The 20,996-nt window shown below is 41.8% G+C and overlaps 1 protein-coding gene and 2 long non-coding RNA genes across 7 annotated transcripts in view; 1 reads left to right on the forward strand and 2 right to left on the reverse strand.

Annotated features, from left to right (window-relative positions):
- Positions 1-284: 284 nt before the first annotated feature.
- Positions 285-6,162, reverse strand: ZNF281 (zinc finger protein 281). Of its 2 annotated transcripts, none has more exons than XM_072831337.1 (2): positions 6,022-6,162; positions 285-5,779 (listed from the first exon to the last, which is right to left on the reverse strand). In XM_072831337.1, exon 2 carries the CDS (start codon positions 5,759-5,761, stop codon positions 3,044-3,046), a length of 2,718 nt encoding a protein of 905 aa, XP_072687438.1. In that variant the 5' UTR covers positions 5,762-5,779; positions 6,022-6,162; the 3' UTR covers positions 285-3,043. The 2 variants fall into 2 exon arrangements, with proteins under 2 accessions (XP_072687438.1, XP_072687439.1); XM_072831338.1 differs by having other exon boundaries at positions 285-5,775; positions 6,022-6,040.
- Positions 6,163-6,287: 125 nt separating this feature from the next.
- LOC140635972 (uncharacterized) lies at positions 6,288-11,194 on the reverse strand. 4 transcript variants are annotated; one of them, XR_012033351.1, is made up of 4 exons: positions 11,036-11,194; positions 7,825-7,866; positions 6,928-7,095; positions 6,288-6,566 (listed from the first exon to the last, which is right to left on the reverse strand). It is a non-coding gene; the product is annotated as an uncharacterized lncRNA (long non-coding RNA). The 4 variants fall into 4 exon arrangements; XR_012033354.1 differs by having other exon boundaries at positions 6,928-7,073; positions 11,036-11,190; XR_012033352.1 differs by lacking the exon at positions 11,036-11,194 and adding an exon at positions 10,855-11,012 and having other exon boundaries at positions 6,928-7,073.
- Positions 10,977-20,996, forward strand: part of LOC140635970 (uncharacterized) — a 63,177-nt gene continuing 53,157 nt past the window's right edge. Inside the window, exon 1 of the long non-coding RNA XR_012033347.1 lies at positions 10,977-11,178. This is a non-coding gene — a long non-coding RNA (uncharacterized lncRNA). The remainder of the gene's footprint in view (positions 11,179-20,996) is intronic.

A 20,996-nucleotide genomic window follows, 5' to 3' on the forward strand; every position in this document is an offset into this window, starting at 1 on the left:
CTTGGCAAAGAAAGAACCAATTTACTTTTCCTAATTATGTAGGCCCAGGAATAGATATTTCTCTTACAGAGAAAGCCATGTTTATGCCTAATATAATTTATCATTTCCCTACAGTAGCATCATACGCCAAAAAAAAAAAAAAAAAAAAAAAAGCCCTCAAGGTTTCAAAGACCTGTTTTACCCTTTAGTATTTTTTACTCCTTAATTCAACATTTATAGCCACTGAATTTCAAAGCACAATTTTCTCATGATCTTACATAGCCACTCACAATTTTTTCTCCATCTTTAAAAGGCACTTTCAAATATCTTTTCATCTCCAATATTTAAATGTCTTACCTCTTTTCTTCTGCTATCTATACCTGTAGCCTTTTTAAACATGGTTAAACTATGACGGATACTTTTTTTTCCTACTAAAAACACTCAAGGACATTTTTGTGTCATACTGTTATTACAATGTTTTCGAACCAAAATGGATGCATCTAGAACCAAAAGATACTGGATTCTGATTTTAAATGAGGCCTCAATAGACAGTCTCTCTGGTATAATACTTAGGATAGGTAACCTAATTTCAACAAAGCATGTTCTGATTTACATAATATTAATACATTTCTACCCTTCCATATAGTACACCTCAAACACAAAGGAAGTAACCAATTTTTCAAATAAAATAAACCTAGAAATACGAAACACTTAAGCTAAAAAAACACACAATAAGAATACAAGTCCCTATATCGTAGGTCATACCACTGACGTGAATACTTTAGAAAATGTAGTTAATTTAAAAACCTGAAAAATGTTACTGGATATTAAGTGATATCTCCTTTCTTCAATTTTGTGATTAACAGGTCTTTTATTGGTAGTAAACTAGAGCAAACAATCAGAATAATACATATGCAGTATTCAGTACACACAATAAAAGTTAAAGAAATTCAAAACCTGTATAAAACAAACACTGGAGAAAAATCATACAGTTTAAGAGATACAGTGGTAAAGGTCCTCTCCATCCTTTGATTACAGCTTGTACTCTGTACCCAATAGAACTTACCGCACTTACCAAAATAAGAAATACAGACTTTTTTTTAGTATTGAGTGTAAATTTAAGAGGATTAAACACATTTTCTAAGAATCTTGCAATGACAAATAGGTGACCCTTTAGCTGGTAAGCAGACTCAAGGGAGGAAAAGTGGGGAAAGGAAATTAACTAATATTTTGTAACCATTTTTAATAATTTCTTATTTTCCAAACACTGCTTTCATAACAGAAGTGTTTTACACTTGCACAATATTAATTACTTTATTATACATGGAAGCCTGTGGTAGGCTGATTACACAATAAGACTGCAAACAACCAGTGGTACTTTTCTGACGTCAGAAGAGTACATAAGACTGAAACATCACCAAAAGTACATAAAAAACTCATCAGCATAAACATCAAAGTACATTAAAAAATATAATCAGGAAAAAAAATACAATTGCTAAAAAGTGGTTTAGAGCAGAGCTACTGTCTCATCAGTAGCCTCAAATGGCAATTAGCGTTCATAGCAAGTTTTGATGACTTTACAAGACCCCTGTACAATACTGACTAATGCACCCTTTTAAAATGTACATTAAAGGCTGCAATTTCACAAAGAGGTTCTGATGTCATTAGTAAATGCAGACACTCTTACCTCTCGCGTTAGCAATGTCACTAGTTGGAATTAACAACCTTAGTATCCGTAGCTCGGGATAGGTGGGGCTTTATTATACATGGAAGTCTGTACGGGTTTTATTTTTTTAAAAAGGTATGTGGGTGGTTGTTGTTGTTTTTTTTTAATCCTACTATTTAGTATTTGAATGCCATAAGGCATATAAAATGCCTAATGAATTACCTAATGGAATGTAAATCATTCTAAAATTGAAACTGTCTAGATAGGAGAGGGAACAAGGCAGGCTCAGAACTCTAAGAAAGAGGGTAGGCCAAGAACAAGAACAAAAAAACAGAAGTGTGGGTGACATGTAATAACACAGACAAGAGAACAATATGTTAAGCCATGTATAATAAATAATGCATACCCCAAATTTCAAAGAATTATGTAATTCCAACTTGGGTTCTAATACTGGTACCAACCAACCACTTGGGTGTCAACACTGCTGGATATCATAACTTCTAATGGAACTACAGCCTTGTTAACAGTTGGGATAAGGAGAGGGTGCTATTTTTTTTTTTTCCTTCTTCTTCTTCTTCTTCTTCTTCTTCTTTTTCTTCTTTTATTAAAGCTATCATTCCAGGCTTTGATCAAAGATCCAAGAATATTTGTTCTACCAGGCTGGAATGAATGGTTTGGAAGTTCAGAGTACATTTAAAAGCTGCAACAAAATATAGGTAGCCAACATCTCAGAATTTTGGATCAGCCTAGATGGAGACAGCAATTTGAAATGTTTTCGATCCCTTACTTAAAAATGATGAAATGTGTATCATGATGCCCAGATAGAGCAATTTGAAATGTTTTCGATCCCTTACTTAAATGATGAAATGTATTATCATACTATCTGTAAATTGGATATTCCATTACAGTGATAACGTACAGAATTCCCATGCGTTATTACACTTTCCTGAGAGTAAAGCAATTAGAATAACCTTAATCCTAGCAACAAAGTTTTTTTTTTTTTTTTAATGTGTTTTTTGTTCTGTTTTGTTTTTTTTTGTAGGGTTTTTATTTTATTATGGGGGGGGGGCTTTTTTTGTTTTTGTGGTTTTTTTTGTTTTTTTTTTTTTTTGCATTTAAAACTTTTGGGCTATTCCCTGACGATCTATACATGTAAATTTGATTGCTAAACATTGTCACTTTGAATGTCAAACTATTTTTAATCTATTGATTTTGATTTAAAAATCATAATACAAACAGAGCTAAAATCACGCTAACAAAATAAACTAAATATGAAAAGTTGCATTGAAAGGGCATTACATTATTCTTAATAGGATCGTGTAGAAACATTCCAATGGCAGTGTTCTCAAAATAAAACAAAATTACATTAGACCTCCAGCCTGGTCACTTTTTGGGACCTTACCTGTAACTTTGGCTGGTGGGCGTCTTTACTCTTGTACTACATGGCTCACTTACATCAGACATCATGTTTGTATACCCTGAGAAATCTGACACTGAAGTCCTTACTCTATGGTCCACTTCTCCATTAGAGTTAGTGATGAAGGTCATTGGCACCCTGCTGCCCGACTTAAACTGAGAACCAAACGCCTGTGCAAAGTTCTCAATCTGGTACGTTGTTCTAGGCTCTATGTCTTTCTGAGGATCTATCTGGCTAGCTAACTCCTGAGATGGAATCTGAAAGCTTGTTGAGGACTCTAAATTTTTCTGTTGTTCCTTCTGGCTAGTCAATTTCTGAGATGAGGACTGGAAGGCTGACGAAGTCTCTAGATTCTTCTGAGAATCTATCAGATCATCCAGCTCCTGGGAAGGTGTCAACTGCTGATGTGTAGCATCCAAAGCAGATAAATAAAGACCTGGTTGAGATCCAAACAACATCCCAAAAGGAGGCTTTGGCAATGAAGATGGCAACACTGAGGTAACAGATTGGCCGAAACCACACTCCAAAGGAGATGTAGTGTATATCTGTTTTTCTGGAAATAAAGTGTGGTTGTGGAGAGGTGAAGACAAACTGACAAACTGGAAACCGTGTCCAAGAGTAAAACCTGCATTAGTGGATTTTTCAAAAGCCTGTTGGAGGTATTTGGAGTATTCTTGCAACATGCTCGCCTTATCGTTTGAAGGTGTTTGGGTGCCTGGGCTCAAATTTTCTTCCTGAACCAATTCCGAGTGTTCTCCTGAGGTGTGTAAATCCACTCGCGGTTCCGTTATACTGAAAGGATCCTCTTTCTGGCTTTCCGATTTGTTGGAGTACTGATCCAAAATACTTTGTAAAACCTCGTCGGGAATTCCAGACTTGTCATGACAAGACTTAATTTCAGCATTGAGAGCCGAGGAGTCAATGAGGGACAATGGGGTCTCATTGTCCAAAACACTGACACCTGCAGACTGAATGACGGACTGTTGGGAGACCATGTGTCCTACGTTTATAGAAAAGGCACTGTTGCTGCTGGCAGTTGGTAAGTATCTTCTTTTCTTTGAAAACTGCATGGCATCATCGTAAGTACTGCTTATCTGACCTTGTTTGCCACTGGTACTTTGGAGAAGACTAATGGTCTCCACGCTATTATTCGATACGATGCCAAGTGAGCCACTGGGTTTCCCAGACAAGGACTTCTGTCCAACCATGTCTGGCAACGGCGACACAAAGTTAAGGTAGTTTTTATCGGTGTTCTTTCTGCTTCCTTTCTTAAAGATCAATTTTGGCACCCTTTTCTGCAGTTCATCAATACCGGTGCCAATTATGCCTCCACTGGAAGACACGGTGGGCATTTCTACGGAGTAACTCTGCATGTTTATGTTATTTGAAATCTGTGATTCGTTCGTTTTACCGGCCTTATGTTCCTTGCTTTCGACAGCTAGGCCTTTTGACTTCGTTTTCCTCCTGGAGGAGCTTGTATTTCCCTGAGACAACACAGCCAGGTTACCCATACTGTTATGGGTCGACGACCCAGGTTCTGCACTAGCGGCTCCTTTAGCTATGGCTTCGCCACACGTGCGCCTGTGCTTCAACAGCCTGTCAGTCCTTGAAAAATACTGTTGGCAAGTGTCACATTTGTATGGCTTTTCTCCACTATGCGTCCTCTTGTGTCTCTCCATGTGGTACTTCTGGATGAACTTCATGCTGCACTGATCGCATCCGAACGGCTTCTCTCGGCTGTGGATCTTCTCGTGTCTCTGCAGCAGGTATTTCTGGATGAAGCCCATACTGCACTGGCTGCACTGGAAGGGTCTCTCTCCGGTGTGAATGAGGACGTGCCTCCGCAGGTGGTAGGAGCTTCTGAAAGCAGCACTGCAGTGGTCGCAGATGTGAGGTTTCTGACTTGGGGAGAGGACGGCGCCTTCTCCGTCTCCGACCAGAGGAGGTTTGGAAGATGCGCTTGGCTTCCTCTTGGCTTTGATTCCCTGAGATTCTGGCTTTGGCCTCTTTGCCTTTTTGACGGTAGTGTCCTGCTTTGGCTCCTCGCTGCCGCCGCCGCCGCCGCCGCCGCCGCCGCCGCCGCCGTGGTGGTCGTCAGTCCTGCCGGTGCCGCTGAGCAGCACGTCGCGGTGGTGCTGGGCTGGCTGCTGCTGGGCGTGCTGGTGGAGAATGCTGAGGTCCTGGATGACGCCGTGGCTGCCGCCCCCGTCGCCGCCTCCGAGGCCTGCAGGTCTCTCTTCGGCCCCGGCGAACAGCCCCCCGTAGTGGTGGTGGTGGTGGTGGTGGTGGTGGTGGTGGTGGGGCTGCGGCTGCTCCTCGGGGTCCGCGGGCTTCTCCTGCTTGATGCTGACCAGGGACTGCAGGAACCCCCAGGAGGTCCTCTGCGAGGGGAAGGCCGCCGCTGACGCCGACGCCGCCGGCTCCTTCTTGAAAGTCATGTCCGGGGCCGGCGGCGGGGGGGGCGGCTCGGCGGCCGGGGCTGCGGAGGTCGCGGAGGATAACACGCACTGCGGGGGAGGGGCGGCCGACCCCGCCGGCCGGGTGAAGCTGGTGACCGGGGGGAGCCGGTGGTTGAACATGACCATCCCCGGGGGGAAGGTGGGCTCCATCTCCGCCCTCCTGCCGCCGCCGCCGCCGCCGCCGCCGCCGCTGCTGCCGGGACCGCCGCCGCCGCTCAGGAACCCGCCGCCGACTTTCATGCCCCGGAGGAGGCCTGGCTGCGGAGAGGGGGGCAGAGGGGACACGGAGGAGGGGCTGGGACCGGGCCCCGGGCGCCCCGACCCGCCGCGCCGCGCCGCCGCCCCGACCGCAGCGCGCCCCGCGCCAGCTCCCAGCCCGCTCGCTCCGGCTCCGGCTCCGGCTCCGGCCCCGGCTCCGGCACCCGCACCGGCACGCACGGCCCTGCGGCCCCTCCCCGGGCCTCGCCCGCCCCCGCCCCGGCCCACCCCGCAACACTTACGGGTACCGCCGCCGCCGCCGCCGCCGTCGCCTCCAGTTAATAAAAATAACGCCGTCCTCTCCACAATGGAATTAAAAGCCTCTCCCGGACTGCGCAGGCGCGGCGCGGGGCCTGCCGGGAACGCTCACCCCGGCCGGAGGGGCGCTCGGCGGCGCCACGGCGCCTGCGCCGCGGCTTCCGCCCGGCCCGCCTGTCAATCACTGGGGCGGTTGGGCGGAGGGGCGGGCCCCGCGCTGCAGGGGGCGGGGACTCGGAGCCACGCCCCTTTGCCCCCTCCGCCCCCGCCCCCGGAGAGAGAGGCTCGCAGGGGAGCCGCGTGATTGGCGGGCTGCCCTGACGGCGGGGCGGGACTCCGCGGGACCGGCCTGCAGAGAAAAGAGGCAGGCGGAGCGCGGATGGGGGGGAAACTGAGGTCCCAATGTTGCAGGAGGCCGGGGTTCGGGGCCTTCTGGGCTCCGCTGCTTGCAGTCCAGTTGTAGGATCAAAATCCACAGCCTGCAGTTGGATGACCTAGGGCGCTTTTGGTTCTACCTGAAAGCAGCCAACTTCAGATGCTCCCAGCATCCATTAAAAAGAAAAGAAAAAAAGAAAAGAAAAGAAAAGAGAAAGAAAGAAAAGAAATACATTTAAAAAATTAAAAAAATAAAAAGATTGCGCTTCTGTGATTAGTTTGCAGACCTTTTTAATAATGGGCGTGCGTCCTTTGCACTTATAGGAGGAGCCTGCTTTGCAGCCGCAATACAGGTACCGTTGCAAAAAAAAAAAAAAAGTTGTCTTCTTGCCAACCTACCTGAAGGCTACTGGAAAAGGAAACCGCGTGTAATCCAGGGGCAGCCGCCCTGTGGGACACACCTACACACACACACTTCGTCATCATCATCGGATGGTATTTAAATGCCCGCATACCTAGTCTGGCTGAGGAGTCTTTGCCGCGTGGCCCTGCTGCCCAGCCTCCTAGGCTCCTTATAAAACGCGCACTGCTAGGCCCGGTGTGATCTGTGCTGGGATTCACTCTGCGCTCCCCGAGCAGAGCAGAGGATGCCGAGAAATGCCTGCAAAATTACGAATCGTTTCCTAAGGGAAATCACAAAGGAAAATCTCGAAATCAAAAACCAACAAAAATCAGACATCAATGCCTGATGCACACAAAGCATTCCCTTGCATAGGAAGCATGCAGAAATCTAAACCAGCCTAAGCAAGACTGTAAATCACAGATTTTTCCCCCCTCAAAGAACTAGGTCTATGACAACAATTTACTTACATAGTATAGTATACTTTGTAAATGAAATGTCAAGTCAATTTTCTAGCTAAACAACTTCTCATAATTAAATCATTGATGTCTTCTCGGAGAAATTTCACCATTGAAACCATAAGTACTATTCATTATTCCTAATGGGCCTCTCTTAGCCTGCTCAAAAACTTAAGAGATAATAATGTTTAGTGGGCATTTTGAGGTGAGAAATGATACTTTTCTATTTCCGTGCAATTACACATGAGCATTCTGCTGCTTACACTGTGACACTGTAAACCATCGAGTGTAGTTAAGTGTTAAAAGAAAGACTGAAAATTCAAAAACTTAAGGCTGTAGTAAAATATTAGTCAATGCCTATGAGAAATGAGGCTGTCCCTTTATTCAGGGTGTCAGTGTTTAATGGTAAGCTGGGATGCATATAAGTCAGTCCAAGCATGAAGGGCAGTAGGACACTCATCTGAAAAGCCAACTTTGTTCCTCAGTTATCAAGATAAGAAACCTGTCATTTCTCTCATTCACTGTCAGCCTTGAGATACTCCAAGCCGACTTACCTCTGTGTTGTATACCCCATATATCAGGAAGATGAAGAGACCCTGTAAAATAAAATGGAGGGAAAAAGCTGTTAACGCTAATCATTTCAGCAGTAGAAATACCTGAAATAAACTTTCCTGGGAACAGACAAAAGAAGACACACTTCATCAAGGTCAATTTATTTTTCTATTTTTCAACATTAGAAGCTGTACCTTGAGCATTTATAAGGTAACATACCAGCACATCACTTATAGTGGTTGTGCTATTCGATGCTCCATAAATAGAAAGTAAAAATACCATTCCCGGTACATAGAATATTAATTAGAAAAATCAATATGCCAGTCTCTGGAAGATAGCTGGGTAATGAAAAAATTAAACTCAGAAAATGTCATCAAAGTAATCACAGAAACAGCACTCACCATCAGTATTTCAAAGCACTGTTTTAGACTACAGCAACTAGAATATATTTGTTACTGTCTTTGATGGGGTAAAAAAAAAATTTTTTTTAATTAAAACAGCTAAAAGGATAAACTTGGGGTAATAAATGTGAATAGCTTTTAAATAATATTTAAAATACCAGTTCAAGTTAAAATAAAATTTCACATTATCTCTTGTAAAACTGCACACATTTTCATTGTAACTTTTTTTTTAAGATTTTTTTTTCATTTATTCATCAGAGAGAGAAAGAGAGAGAGAGAGAGGCAGAAGACAGGCCCCATGCAAGGAGTCCGACATGGGACTCGATCCCGGGACTCCAGGATCACACTCTGGGCCAAAGGCAGGCGCCAAACCACTGAGCCACCCCAGGATCCCCTATTGTAACTTTTATATAAAAAAGCTCCAAAGATCTGCTATTTATTTATGAATCCTTAGTTTTAGGAAATACTTAATTGTAAAATAGAAAATGAATCTCACTCTTAAATCTAACAGATTACATTTTTTAAGTAAATAAAACTGATAGAGTAAACTTGTTAGAGATAAGAGCAAGAAATTTTCCATGAGTTTCTGCCTTACAGAGGAAATAAAAATCTATAGTGTCCTCTTCTTGTTAGATTTAGTAAACTAAATGTTAGAGGTCTGCACTAAAGTCTGGAAGTGATTCAAATAGTTAAGAAATATGACATTTTCAAAAGGAAAATATTACAGGAATATCTGAATATTTGTTTCACACCTGAGTACTTAACATCTTACAGATAATGGAAACAATCCTATAACAAGGAAATTGAATAAAACAGAAAAAAGTTTTGCTCTTGTTAGTTTCTTTTGTAATAGACTTTTTTAAGAACAAAAGAAAAATGAGAAGATAGTACCAAGAGTTTGCATGTATCCCACACCCAGTTTCCTTGATTATCATCATTTTACTTTTTTTTTTTTTTTTTTTTAAGATTATGTGTTTATTTCAGAGAGACAGGGAGAGAGGTCGAAAGCAGATGCCATGCTGAGCACAGAGCCCAACACGGGGCTTGATCCCATGACCCTGAGATCACAACCTGAGCCAGAACCAAGAGTTGGACTCTTGAGTGACTGTGCCACCCAAGTGCCCTTCATCATTTTACTTTTTACATTTTTTAAAAGTAATCTTTGCACCCACTGTGGGGCTCAGACTCCCAACACCTAAGATCAAGAGTTGCATGCTGTACTGAATGAGCCAGCTTGGTGCCCCTGATCATTTTACCTTAGTATTCATTATATTCATTACAATTAATCTTACTAGTTTTCGGTAATACTCTTTATATGATTTCAGAAACAAACTTGCATTATATGTATTTGTGTTAAGAACAAAAATTGGGGATCTCTGGGGGGCTCAGTGGTTTAATGCCTGCCTTCAGCTCAGGGTGTGATCCTGGAGTCCGGGGATCGAGTACCACGTCGGGCTCCCTGCATGGAACCTGCTTCTCCCTCTGCCTGTGTCTCTGCCTCTCTCTCTCTCTCTGTGTCTCTCATGAATAAATAAATAAATCTTTAAAAAAAAAAAAAAAGAACAAAAATTGATAAGAAGTGTGAACAACCAAAAATTTCCATTGGGTCATAAGCTATTAAAAATTCAAGCACAGTGAGAGTTTTTTCACTGTGCATACAGATGTCCCATAGCTCAATACCAATACTCAAGTCCATTTTTCAAGTAGCCTTTTTCAAGATCTACACAGTGCAGAGTGAATTCAAGCTGCTTAGATGGTACTCCTTTTATAGGTATTTGTTTACCTATATTCTAGATAATTCAAGAAAAAAATTCTTCTTTGATTTATGACAAAAGTTAGATTATTAAGTCCGCCTTCCTTTCATAATTGTTCATTCTTTATGTCATATTGTGTTATATAGATATAAAATTCAGAGTAGGTCACTCAAATTTTACTTCTATTTATGAGGTAGGAGTGTTTTGCTTTGTGCAATAGATGAGTTCTTCACTACAATGTCTTATGTATTGAATAATAAGCACTATGATGTGTATATGTTAAGAAATCCAGTGTTTCCATGAAATCTGTATGATACTTTGAAATTAAAGAGTCCTCTGCAATGTGTACCATCACTCCTGTAATTTATCCATTTTGTAAACTCAATTTTCTCTAAAAGAAAGGAGAATTTTAAAAATCACACTTATTCTCCATGTCTCAGTGAAGAGGATATAGATCATGTCCTAATATTTTTATTTACCGTACTTCCATGTTACTTGTTACACGTTTTAAATTTTAATACATTTAACTCTATAAAGTAATAGAAAATGACCAACAACAAAAATCTCCCTTTTGAAAAAAGGATTTATACTGAAAAACAATTTTAAATAAAGGCAACTCCATTCTCAGAGGGTTTGGGCTCTTCTTTTTCTTCAACAGATGGACACTGAAGAGCATGACAAGCAATCCCCAAAGTGATGACTTCAAAGACCCTGACAAAGCCTGAAACTTGAAATCACTCCAAGGACTCTTTGGCTTTCTTTCTCTTGGGTTGTCTACTGGATGCCACCACCCCCACCAGTTGAAAGGTAGAACATTAATAAATAATTAATTTAATTGTATACTTTATACAGGATGACTTTTTTCCCCATGATTTACCAACTATTGACAGCTGTGATAATTTAGATCTAACTCTGAAGAACTTCATAAACCCTTCACTACTGGATAAATGTTGCATTTTCTCTGTTTTCCAAAGGGAAGAATCAAAACAGAAACAGTGAAACCTAAAAATCTTAAGCCATGACTAGGAGTCACTTTTAAATCCCCGCGGAGAGAATACCTTTAAGAACAGCTGGAAGGAACCAACTGCCAAATTTCAACTGGCACTGAGATTTCTGAACTCCGTATATGAACATTCTGTCCCAGCAAAGAGTGAATATGTACCTATGCCACATTTCTGAAATGAATGATTCCTCATGTCAGGTAGTTTCTGCTATTCCATCCATAGACCTATCCATTCATAATATATATGGAGTACTGATCTATAGTGGAACCAGTTTCTCAATATTTTAATCACAATAAAAATAACAGAATTGGGTAGGAAGCATCCCAGGTATACCTGGATTCCTGAGCAGGTGTATATTACATGGGCAGGAACCAGGACTAGGGAAAGAACACAAGGGTATTAGATCTGATATTGTACAGGAGTTAAAAATAGAAACTTACAGGAAAGAGGGGGGGAACTATGATTTTTATTTTCATTTATATATGAAACATTAAAAATTGAGGCAGCTTTGTAAATATCTTCATTGTCAAAAACGTTCATTGAACAATATCGGCAGATAGATTCAATGGCTGACATCTAGTCTGTTATTTTTATATCGATCTGTACTTTGGTAGTGCGCTTCGTGACTGCTACAAAATCAGTCTTTTCAATGGTAATGTATTCTTTCTGGTGATACAAAGAACAAGAAAGTGCCACCACACACACAGTACATTGCCTACTCAAGAATCAGAATAATATTAACAATGCTAATATATGTATAGCTCTCTCAAAGCGCTTTCATTTACATAATTCCATTTGTTCCTCACTATAATACTGCAAAGTAGGCAGCATGAGTATTATTAGCTATTTTTTTTTTTTTTGTATATGAGGATTTTGAGGCTTGCTCAAAATGCCACAGTGCTGACAAGTAGGCAGAGGCAAGGATTAGTGTTCTGACTCCTCATCTAATGCGCTTTCACATACAACTGCCTTAAATAGACACCTTCGTAGCTCTGAAGTCACCAGCTTCAAGGTAATAAACTGGGGAGATCTTTCAAAGCTGAGATTTTTTTTTTTTTGAAAGCATATTACAGTTTGATTAGCTCAGAAGGTCAGGGACTCAGTATCCAGTAATAGGACTTCAAATGACCCTGGTGCCCTGCCAGTCTAAGATGGCCTAGCAAATACAACAGGAAATATGCTTCGCAACAGTGATTCTCAGTTGCTATGTGCCAGGTTCTGTCTTTTGTACTCTCCTTACGAATCCTCCTTCAATGATGTATACTTGCTAGTTGCTGGGAAACGTATCTTTTCCCATCAAAACGCTGCTAGGTAACCACATGGTCAAATATCCTTTATCATTATCATCATTTACTGAACTTCTTTGAATGTATGGCACTATGCCGTGTGCTTTTATTTATTTACAAACCATGCTCCAACCTAGTACCTATAAACAATTCCCGTTTGGGGGACGGAATCCCACAGAAACAAAAGCCTTAGAGTGCAGGGATATGTATATTCGAGTTTGCTTGTTGTAGCGCTGTATGTCGTGGTAAAGAACTGGAAACAACCCGAATGCCCTTCAACATGGAACGGCTGAATAAATTGTGGTATCTTCATCTCTTATGGTATTAGGCTGCTGAAAGAATGAGCTGGAGCTATGTTTATTAGCCTGGAGTGATTTCCATGCATTGTTAAGTGAGAAAAGCAAGAGGAAAAGACACGTGTGTTATACACTCTCATTTTTATAAAACAAATGACAACCCCCGCCCCCAATTCTGAAATAAGGATGTCAACCTCTTGAGATGCCCGGATGGCTCTGCGGTTGAACATCTGCCTTCGACTCAGGGCGTGATCCTGGGGGCCTGGGATGGAGTCCCTCATTGGGGAAGGACTGCTTCTCCCTCTGCCTGTCTCTGCTTCTCTCTTTCTCTCATGAATAAATACATAAAATCTTAAAAAAAAAAAAAAGAGGTATAGGCAAATAGCAAATGGACATGTAGGGAAAAGCAGAAAGCAGGGTTAGAGATGATTGTTAGATTTCTGGCTTTAGTGATGGGGGTGGGGTGGTACCATCTTCTAAGACAGAATTAAATGGAAAAAAATGCATGCTTGTTGGGGAAAAGAATACATTTATTATCTTATATGAATTGAATGTGAGTATGGTCCAGTGAGCCTTGGGATGGATATCTGGGATAGAGATGGGGGTTTGGGAATCACCTGAGTGTGGATGGAAGTGAATGTCCTCAACTAGAGAGCGTGTAACATAAGTAAAGGCAGTGACCTTGGAAATGTCATCCCTGCTTTGGAGTTGATCAGAGAGAAAAGAACCTGTGAAGGAGGAGTCAGAGAGGCTGAGAGAGGGTGTTTTTGTGGAAGCCAATGGAAGAGAGTTTTAAAGAAGTAATGATCAGTGGCGAACACAGGTTAAAGGCCTAAACTCTGAAATTAAACTGCCTAGGTTCCAAGTGCTAGCTCTGCTGCTTGCTAGCTGTGCAAGCTTGGGCAAATTACTGAATATCTCAGTGCTTCCCTTTCGTCGTGTGTAAAACGCTCATGGCAATGTACCTGTCCCATAAGATTGTTGTGGGAACTAAATGAATTAATGATGGTGAAGTGCTTGGAACAGTGCCCAGCACAGGTAATTGCCATATGGATGTTGGATTGTTACAGTAAGACCAGCTAAGAGAGGACCTGAAAATGCCACTGGACTTGGGGGTTATTGATTCTTTGCATTTATATTTGAGTAACTAACCATATGTCTGGCACTGAGGAGATAGTCATGAACAGAAACTGATCTTGGGACGCCTGGGTGGCTCAGTGGTTGAGCAACTAACTGCCTTTGGCTCAGGTCGTGATTCCCGGGTCTGGGGAATCGAGTCCCACATGGGGCTCCCCACAGGGAGCCTGCTTCTCCCTCTGCCTGTCTCTGCCTCTCTCTCTCTCTCTGGGTCTCTCATGAATAAATAAAATCTTAAACAGATTTTTTAAAAAAGAACACTGATCTTTCTCTTGAGGAGCTTATTTCTGGTGAAAAGCACGTATTGAGTGTGTGCTGTGTGCACTGTTCTCATTGCCTGACATGCATTGTTACACTGCTCATAGTCCTCACAGTTACGCAGGATGTAGGTACCATAATTACCCTCATTTTACAGGTGCAAACACTGAGCAGCATGGAGGGGTTCAGCAAGGTGCTGGAGCAGAAGGTGACAGAAGCGGGATTTAATTGAGCTGGACTGGCTCCAGAGAAGACCTCCTTAACCCCTAAGTCGTATTGTCTCCAGGTAGCTGCTGGTCACCTCAGCACCAGTGGCTTTAAAGATTTTATTTATTTATTCATGAGAGATACACACACAGAGAGAGAGAGAGACAGAAACACAGGCAGAGGAAGAAGCAGGCTCCCTGCGGGGAGCCCGATGTGGGACTCGATCCCAGGACCCTGGGGTCACGCCCTGGGCCGAAGGCAGATGTTCAACTGCTGAGCCACCCAGGTGTCCCCAGCACCAGTGACTTTAGAAGCATGGTGGGGACAGTACCCAGGGTGTAGTAAGCTGAGCACTGAGTGAGAGCTGTTCATTGAGAGAGAGGTTGAGAAAGGCTGAGAGCATTTCCACAGAGAACCGAACTGACAAAGTCTGCGTATTTGGATTCGTGGGGGATTTATTCTATTTGGGTGATAGAGTAAGGAGCGCTGCAGGATCAAGTAGTGAGCGTGTTCTTTGGTCAAGTCTTTCTCAAAGACCCGTTTCTACTACTCCTTTGCAATGAGCCGGGTGGCAGGCAATTCAAGATTTAAGACCTCTAGTGACTGCCCGAGGGGTAGGTCTTTGGTATTATTTATTGAAACAGAGTCCGTACAATTTAAATATCAGATCCACAAGTGGCAGGATCTCTGTCCCCAAAATCAGTGAAGATGAAATGTATTCTCAGCCAAATTTAAGATAATTGCAAGCTGCAGATGGGAGAGCAGAACTTTTTGGTAAATGTGAAAAAAAAAAAGTCTAAAAAGTAGTTATATCTTCTCTTGGTCCGATTCTGAATTAGCAGGTCCTAGGGATCTACATTTTTAGCCCATATTCGAGTTGTTCTGATGCACAATAAAGTCTAAGGATTAATTCCAGCTCCACTCTGTACTCACTCTGTGACCTCGGGCAAATTTCCCCGTCTCTCTGTGCTTCAGTCTTCTCATTGAATATGGAGATAATCATGGTTTGTTGGAAGGATTGAAGAGGTAAATTTTTACCATGACACTCGGCTCAAAATAAGGTTTCTGTATGTATTTGTCATGTAAAATAAACACATCACTGTTTTAAGGGATAATCAGCAAATAAGAGTCTATAACTTTAGGGAGGTAGGAGTTTGCTTTCTTTGAAAATGAAATAAATTCTGTCCTGCTTCAGCTTTCAAGTATTGTAACCAAAAGGCTTAGGGAGTAAATAAATTAGGAAGACTTTCAGGATTGAGTTTAGACAGTTTTGACAACAGGTATTTTCTTCAATAGCTCTCGTTCTTTTTTTTTTATTAACATGTTTTTATTTTGTTTGATATTTTTCAAAGTATGTTTATTTATTATTTTTTTAAAGATTTATTTATTTATTTATGATAGACATAGGGGGGGGGGCAGAGATAGGAGGAGGGAGAAGCAGGCTCCATGTCGGGAGCCCGACGTGGGACTCGATCCCAGGACTCCAGGATCCCAGGACTCCTGGGCCAAAGGCAGGCGCTAAACCACTAAGCCACCCAGGGATCCCCAATAGCTCTCGTTCTTAAAGTTATGACAATTGGTGAGATACGATGCATGTCGGGGGGGTCACCATTTTACAGATGAGTGCTACAGGGATTTTAAAATATAGTTTAAATATTATATGAATCAGGACTTTCATGGTTGCAAATGACAAACCCAACTCAAACCAAATGAAACAAATAAAAGAGATTGAACACTACTGGGGTAGTTCTCAGAATTTAATCAAAGTTGAATAATTAAATCTCAGATTGGCAAGAAGAGGAATGAACAAAGAATTCTCTGCTGCTCAGCCATTCTCCCAGATTATTTTTCTCTGGTGGGAGATGTAGCATCCAAAGGGTCCAGGCTCTCATTTTTACGGCTTTTTTTTTTTTTTTAAGATTTTATTTTTACTTGAGAGAGAAAGTGAGGGAGAGAGCGAGCACGAGTGGGGAGAAGGGCAAAAGGAGAGAGAGAAAAGCTGACTCCTCTGCTGACCAGGAGGCCCGACACGGAGCTCAATTCCAGGATCATGACTGGAGCCAGAGGCAGATGCTTAACCAACTGAGTCACCCAGGCGCCCCTTAGAGCTTTCAATACAAGGGAAAAACTGGCTTTTCTCTTTCAACTCTTGAGATAGGATTCTGGCCCCATTTAGGTCACATGTCCCTCTGAATCACTCACTGTGGTCCAGGGGATGAGTTATTATGGTCAGCTCAGACTGGCTTACCAGCCTACCCCTTAACCAATTCTGTGATCAGAAAAGCAAAACTATAAAAGAAGATGATCATTCCATTTGGACCACTTAGCTCGAGCCGGAGGATGGAGATGGGTCAGAGAGGAGTAGTCACCTGGGGAATGTCGGCTACCCCAGTTAGTGGTCACTGTCCTCAGGACTCACAACTTAGGGGGGGAGCGAAAGAAAGAAATGTATATATATGAAATAAAGAAAGGCTAATACATGTGGACGGCAGCATTATAAACACACCAAGTTAAATAGTAAGGGATCTGTGGAGAATTGGGACTCTGAGTATGAAAAAAGAAGAAATAATCATAGTGACCAGTGAGAAGTCTCACACCTGAGAGACAAAGATTCTGTAAAAAGAGAGAGCGTGTAAAATAAAACCTGCTTGGATGGAAAGTCCTGATCAGAGTCTTTGCAGTTTTCCATTAAGACCAAATTAGTCATTTACTTTAGAAAGTGGCAATGTTATTAAAGGAATTCCAAGAATTAAATCACCATAGAAGCAAGCCAGTGATGTAAAGAGGCTGGAAATAATTAGAACGGGGTAAGGCAAATAAAGGCAGAGAATCACAAGAAGGTGATATTGGAGGATCCCAAATGAGAGGTTACCACCACGAAGGCAAGGAATTGTCGGTGACAACAGATACGAACGAAAAATCTGAATGCATTCTTCAGAAAAAAAGTTGTAGAATTTGATTGGGTACAAGAAACCAGAGAAGAGTAAGTGCTGAGGAAATGTGAATACGTGAAACTTGAATGTGAAACGGAAAAAGGAGATTTGCAATAACAATGTGGAAGACGGGGGCATTAGGTAGAGATTTTGAAAGGAGAGTTTAGGGCAGCCTGGGGGAGGCGGGGGGGGGGGGGGGGGGGGCGGGGCTCAGCGGTCTGGCGCCGCCTTCAGCCCAGGGCGTGATCCTGGAGACCCAGGATCGAGTCCCACGTTGGGCTCCCTGCATGGAGCCTGCTTCTCCCTCTGCCTGTGTCTCTCTGTACCTCTCATGAATAAATAAAATCTTAAAAAAAAAAAAAAGGGTAGAGCTGGTAGCCAGACTGTTTTGCAGGAGAAGCACATGAGAGAGAGGTTGAAAGAAATAGAGTTGGTTTTCTGACAAAGCATACAATTAAAAAAGACAATCCTTTGATGGAACAGATTCTGGAAAACAACCCACATTATAATTACAAAACCAAGGGGGGAATCGACAGATGTTTCTGTCTGCAGCCTGTGCGCCCAGCTTTCTACCTTAACACGATTACCATTCGCAGTTATGATGGCTTCACCCATACTTTAGTCAATTCAACTCTATTAAGATTTTAATATTTTTTAATTCAGGATTTGATTTTAACAAACATAATGGAATTTTACTGAAGGTATTTGGTGTCTAGATTAACCTGAAAGTCAGGATGTCAGATGGGGACATTGACAACCCTGTTCGAACCTCTATTATGTTTCTTTCGGTCATTTTTTCTTTTTTAAAGATCTTATTTATGGGACGCCTGAGTGGCTTAGCGGTTGAGCATCTGACTTTGACTCAGGGCATGACCCCGGGGTCCTGGGATCGAGTCCTGCATGGCGCTCCCTGCATGGAGCCTGCTTCTCCCTCTGCCTGTGTCTCTGCCTCTCTCTCTGTGTCTCTCATGAATACATAAATAAATAAATAAAATCTTTAAACAAAAAAAATTAAAAACAAATAAAGATCTTATTTATTTGAGAGAGACAGAGAGAAAAAGAGAGCATGAGCATGGGGGGAGGGGCAAAGAGAGAGGGACAAGCAGATGCTCTGCTGAGCATGGAGCCCATCATGGGGTTCAATTCCAGGACCCCAAGATCACAACCTGAGCCAAAATCAGATGCTTAACCAATGAGCCACCCGAACACCCCTCTATTGTTTCTGCTGTGTGTCCACTTAAGCAGCTTACGTGCTTGTCTTTCCCATGAGAATCCGGGTTCCTTAAGGACACAAACTTCTTACTTGCTTTTGTAATCCTCGTGGCACACACTGGGTACTTACAAATGAACACTAAATACCGGAAATAAGGGCCTTACTTATTAGGGAGTGATTGAATGACTTACCCAGTTTGCGCCAGTGGCAAAGCCTAGTGGCAAAGCCAGTCCTGGAATTCAGACTCCTCTCTCCCTGACGCAGGCAGACCCCGCAGACTATGCCCTCATCTTGCACCCTGTTGTAAAGATTGCCCTTACGTTTCAATACCAGGTAGCTGCTGCCCTCCTGAGTCGCACTTGGTTTTCATTATAAGGAAATTGTGAATCTTCACATTAACTTCTTCAGCTGCTAGATGCTCAGAATTCAATTTGTGGCTCGCCACAAATTTAGCACCTTTTCTACTTTGTCCTAATTTCTGAGTATTTCTAAAACCATCTCAAATCCTCCTGGAAAAAGTGAGAAGTCAGTGTCTGTGCAACATATATTTAGAGTCTCTCACGGTACCTATGACTATGACTATAAATGACTACATCTTTTTCTTTTTTTAAGATTTATTTGAGAGAGAGAGAGCATGGGGTGGGGAGGGAAAGGTTGAGGGAAAGTGGAGTGGACTCTCCACTGAGGACAAAGCCGAATGCCCTGTGTGGCCCAACCCCATGATCTTGAGATCATGACCTGAATAGAAATCAGGAGTTGGTTGCCCAACTAACTGAGCCACCCAGGCACCCCATGAATGACTATATCTTGACTTCATATTTGTAATGACCCATTTTTTTTCTTTCATAGCTTATTAATGTAAACTTCTCAAGCTATTTTATTATTTATTAAAAATTAATATAAAATTCAAGACTTCTGGGTCATTCAAGGAAAGAATTAAACTGTCAGACAAAGCCCTAAGGAGAAGAATGGTGAAGCAATTTATGATATAGGGATATGAAATAACATTATACAGACAATAAAAGTAAGCTTTATGGAAAATTTTTAATCAGATGGGAAATTCCTTAAGATCCATGCATGCAGAAAAACAAGATTAAAAATAAGAATATTATCTGTACAAAAGGAGATGCATTTAAAGAGAAAGGAAGGAAAATGTCAAAGTACTGATGATCACCTTTGAGTTGTAGGATTGTGGATAATTTTTATTTTCCTTATACTACCATATATTAGTGAAATTTTCAATGTCTCTTATTATCAGAAAAGTATTTTCTAAAAATAGATTTTAAAAGATTTTTATTTATTTATTTATTTTAGAGAGGGCAGAAGAAGGAGTAAAGAGAGAATCTTAAGCAAGCTCCATGCCCAGCACAGAGCCTGATGTGGGGCTCAATCTCACAACCCTGGGATCATGACCTGAGTCAAAATCAAGAGTCGGATGCTTAACCTGAGCCACTCAGGCACCTCAAATTTTAAAAGATTTTTGATAGCATGGGGCAATAAATATTATAAACTGTTAAGTAAGAAAAATCTGCATACAAATTTGCATCACAGTATAATCGTAACTATATAAAAGAGCACATTAAAAAAAATGACAAAAATGCACCAAAATGTTTAAGTGTTGCTAGTATGTGGTAAAATTTAAGGAAATGTCTTTTTCCTGCATTTTTCTCTCTCTCTTGTTTCTCCAATGGATTTATGTTTCTTTTCTAATCAGAACTGCCTCTCCAAATAATATAAAAAGAGCATTATATTCATAAGAACCTAATAAATCTGAAATATCCAGGGTAGCTGCTCTGCTAATTATGTATGAACTGTATCTGTTATAAATCCAGACCTCCACTTTCATTTTGAAAGGTTACTACACATTTCCAGGAGAAAATTTTACAAAAGCATCTTAACATTTTAGCTTTAAGTTTCCTAGAACTTCCCAGAAGATCAGAGCTGACAACAGCTTCCATATTTCCTGTTGTGTCTAGAAGATAATCACAAGAGTAGACGTAATTACGTAGGGGTATTATGCTACTTTGCCATCTGGTGACAGAACATAAAGGAGACAAGTTGTTGATATGAGCCAAAAAGAGGCTGCAGTAGCCTCTTAGTGGAATTGGGGCAAATTCTTCTGGGCAAACAAATGAACTTCGTAATCACTATGGTCTGTTGAAAAATTTGAAAAACAAAGAAAGCATAAAAGTCTTGGCATGTTGAACCGAGCTGTATCTTTGGCCAAAGCCAACTACTGTTCTTGGAATGCATACCTTGGACTTCAGAGTGTAGTCCAATAGAGTTCTCATGTCAAGGTGCTGTGTTGACCTGACATACCCTTCAGGTTGAACTTCATCAGGACCTACATTCATTGAACACATATTATTGAGTGTTTACTATGAACATACATTGCTGAGTGCTTACATTACCTGGGTATTCAATTTTCAGAATTCTAGTCTCTAGACTTTTCATCAAATCCAAAGGCCTCTCTGTTATACACATACCAACTGGTATAAAATGCGGAGTATTGGGGGGATCCCTGGGTGGCTCAGCAGTTTAGCACCTGCCTTGGGTCCAGGGCATGATCCTGGAGTCTTGGGATCGAGTCCCACATTGGGCTCCTTGCATGGAGCCTGCTTCTCCCTCTGCCTGTGTCTCTGCCCCCCTCTCTCTCTCTCTCTCTCTCTCTCTCTGTCTCTCATG

Source organism: Canis lupus, chromosome 6 (assembly GCF_048164855.1).
Source record: "Canis lupus baileyi chromosome 6, mCanLup2.hap1, whole genome shotgun sequence".
NCBI lineage: Eukaryota > Metazoa > Chordata > Mammalia > Carnivora > Canidae > Canis > Canis lupus.

Bases quoted from the DNA above. Each gene is read 5' to 3' on its own strand.
- ZNF281 (XM_072831337.1), bottom strand. From the start codon at position 5,761: ATGAAAGTCGGCGGCGGGTTCCTGAGCGGCGGCGGCGGTCCCGGCAGC.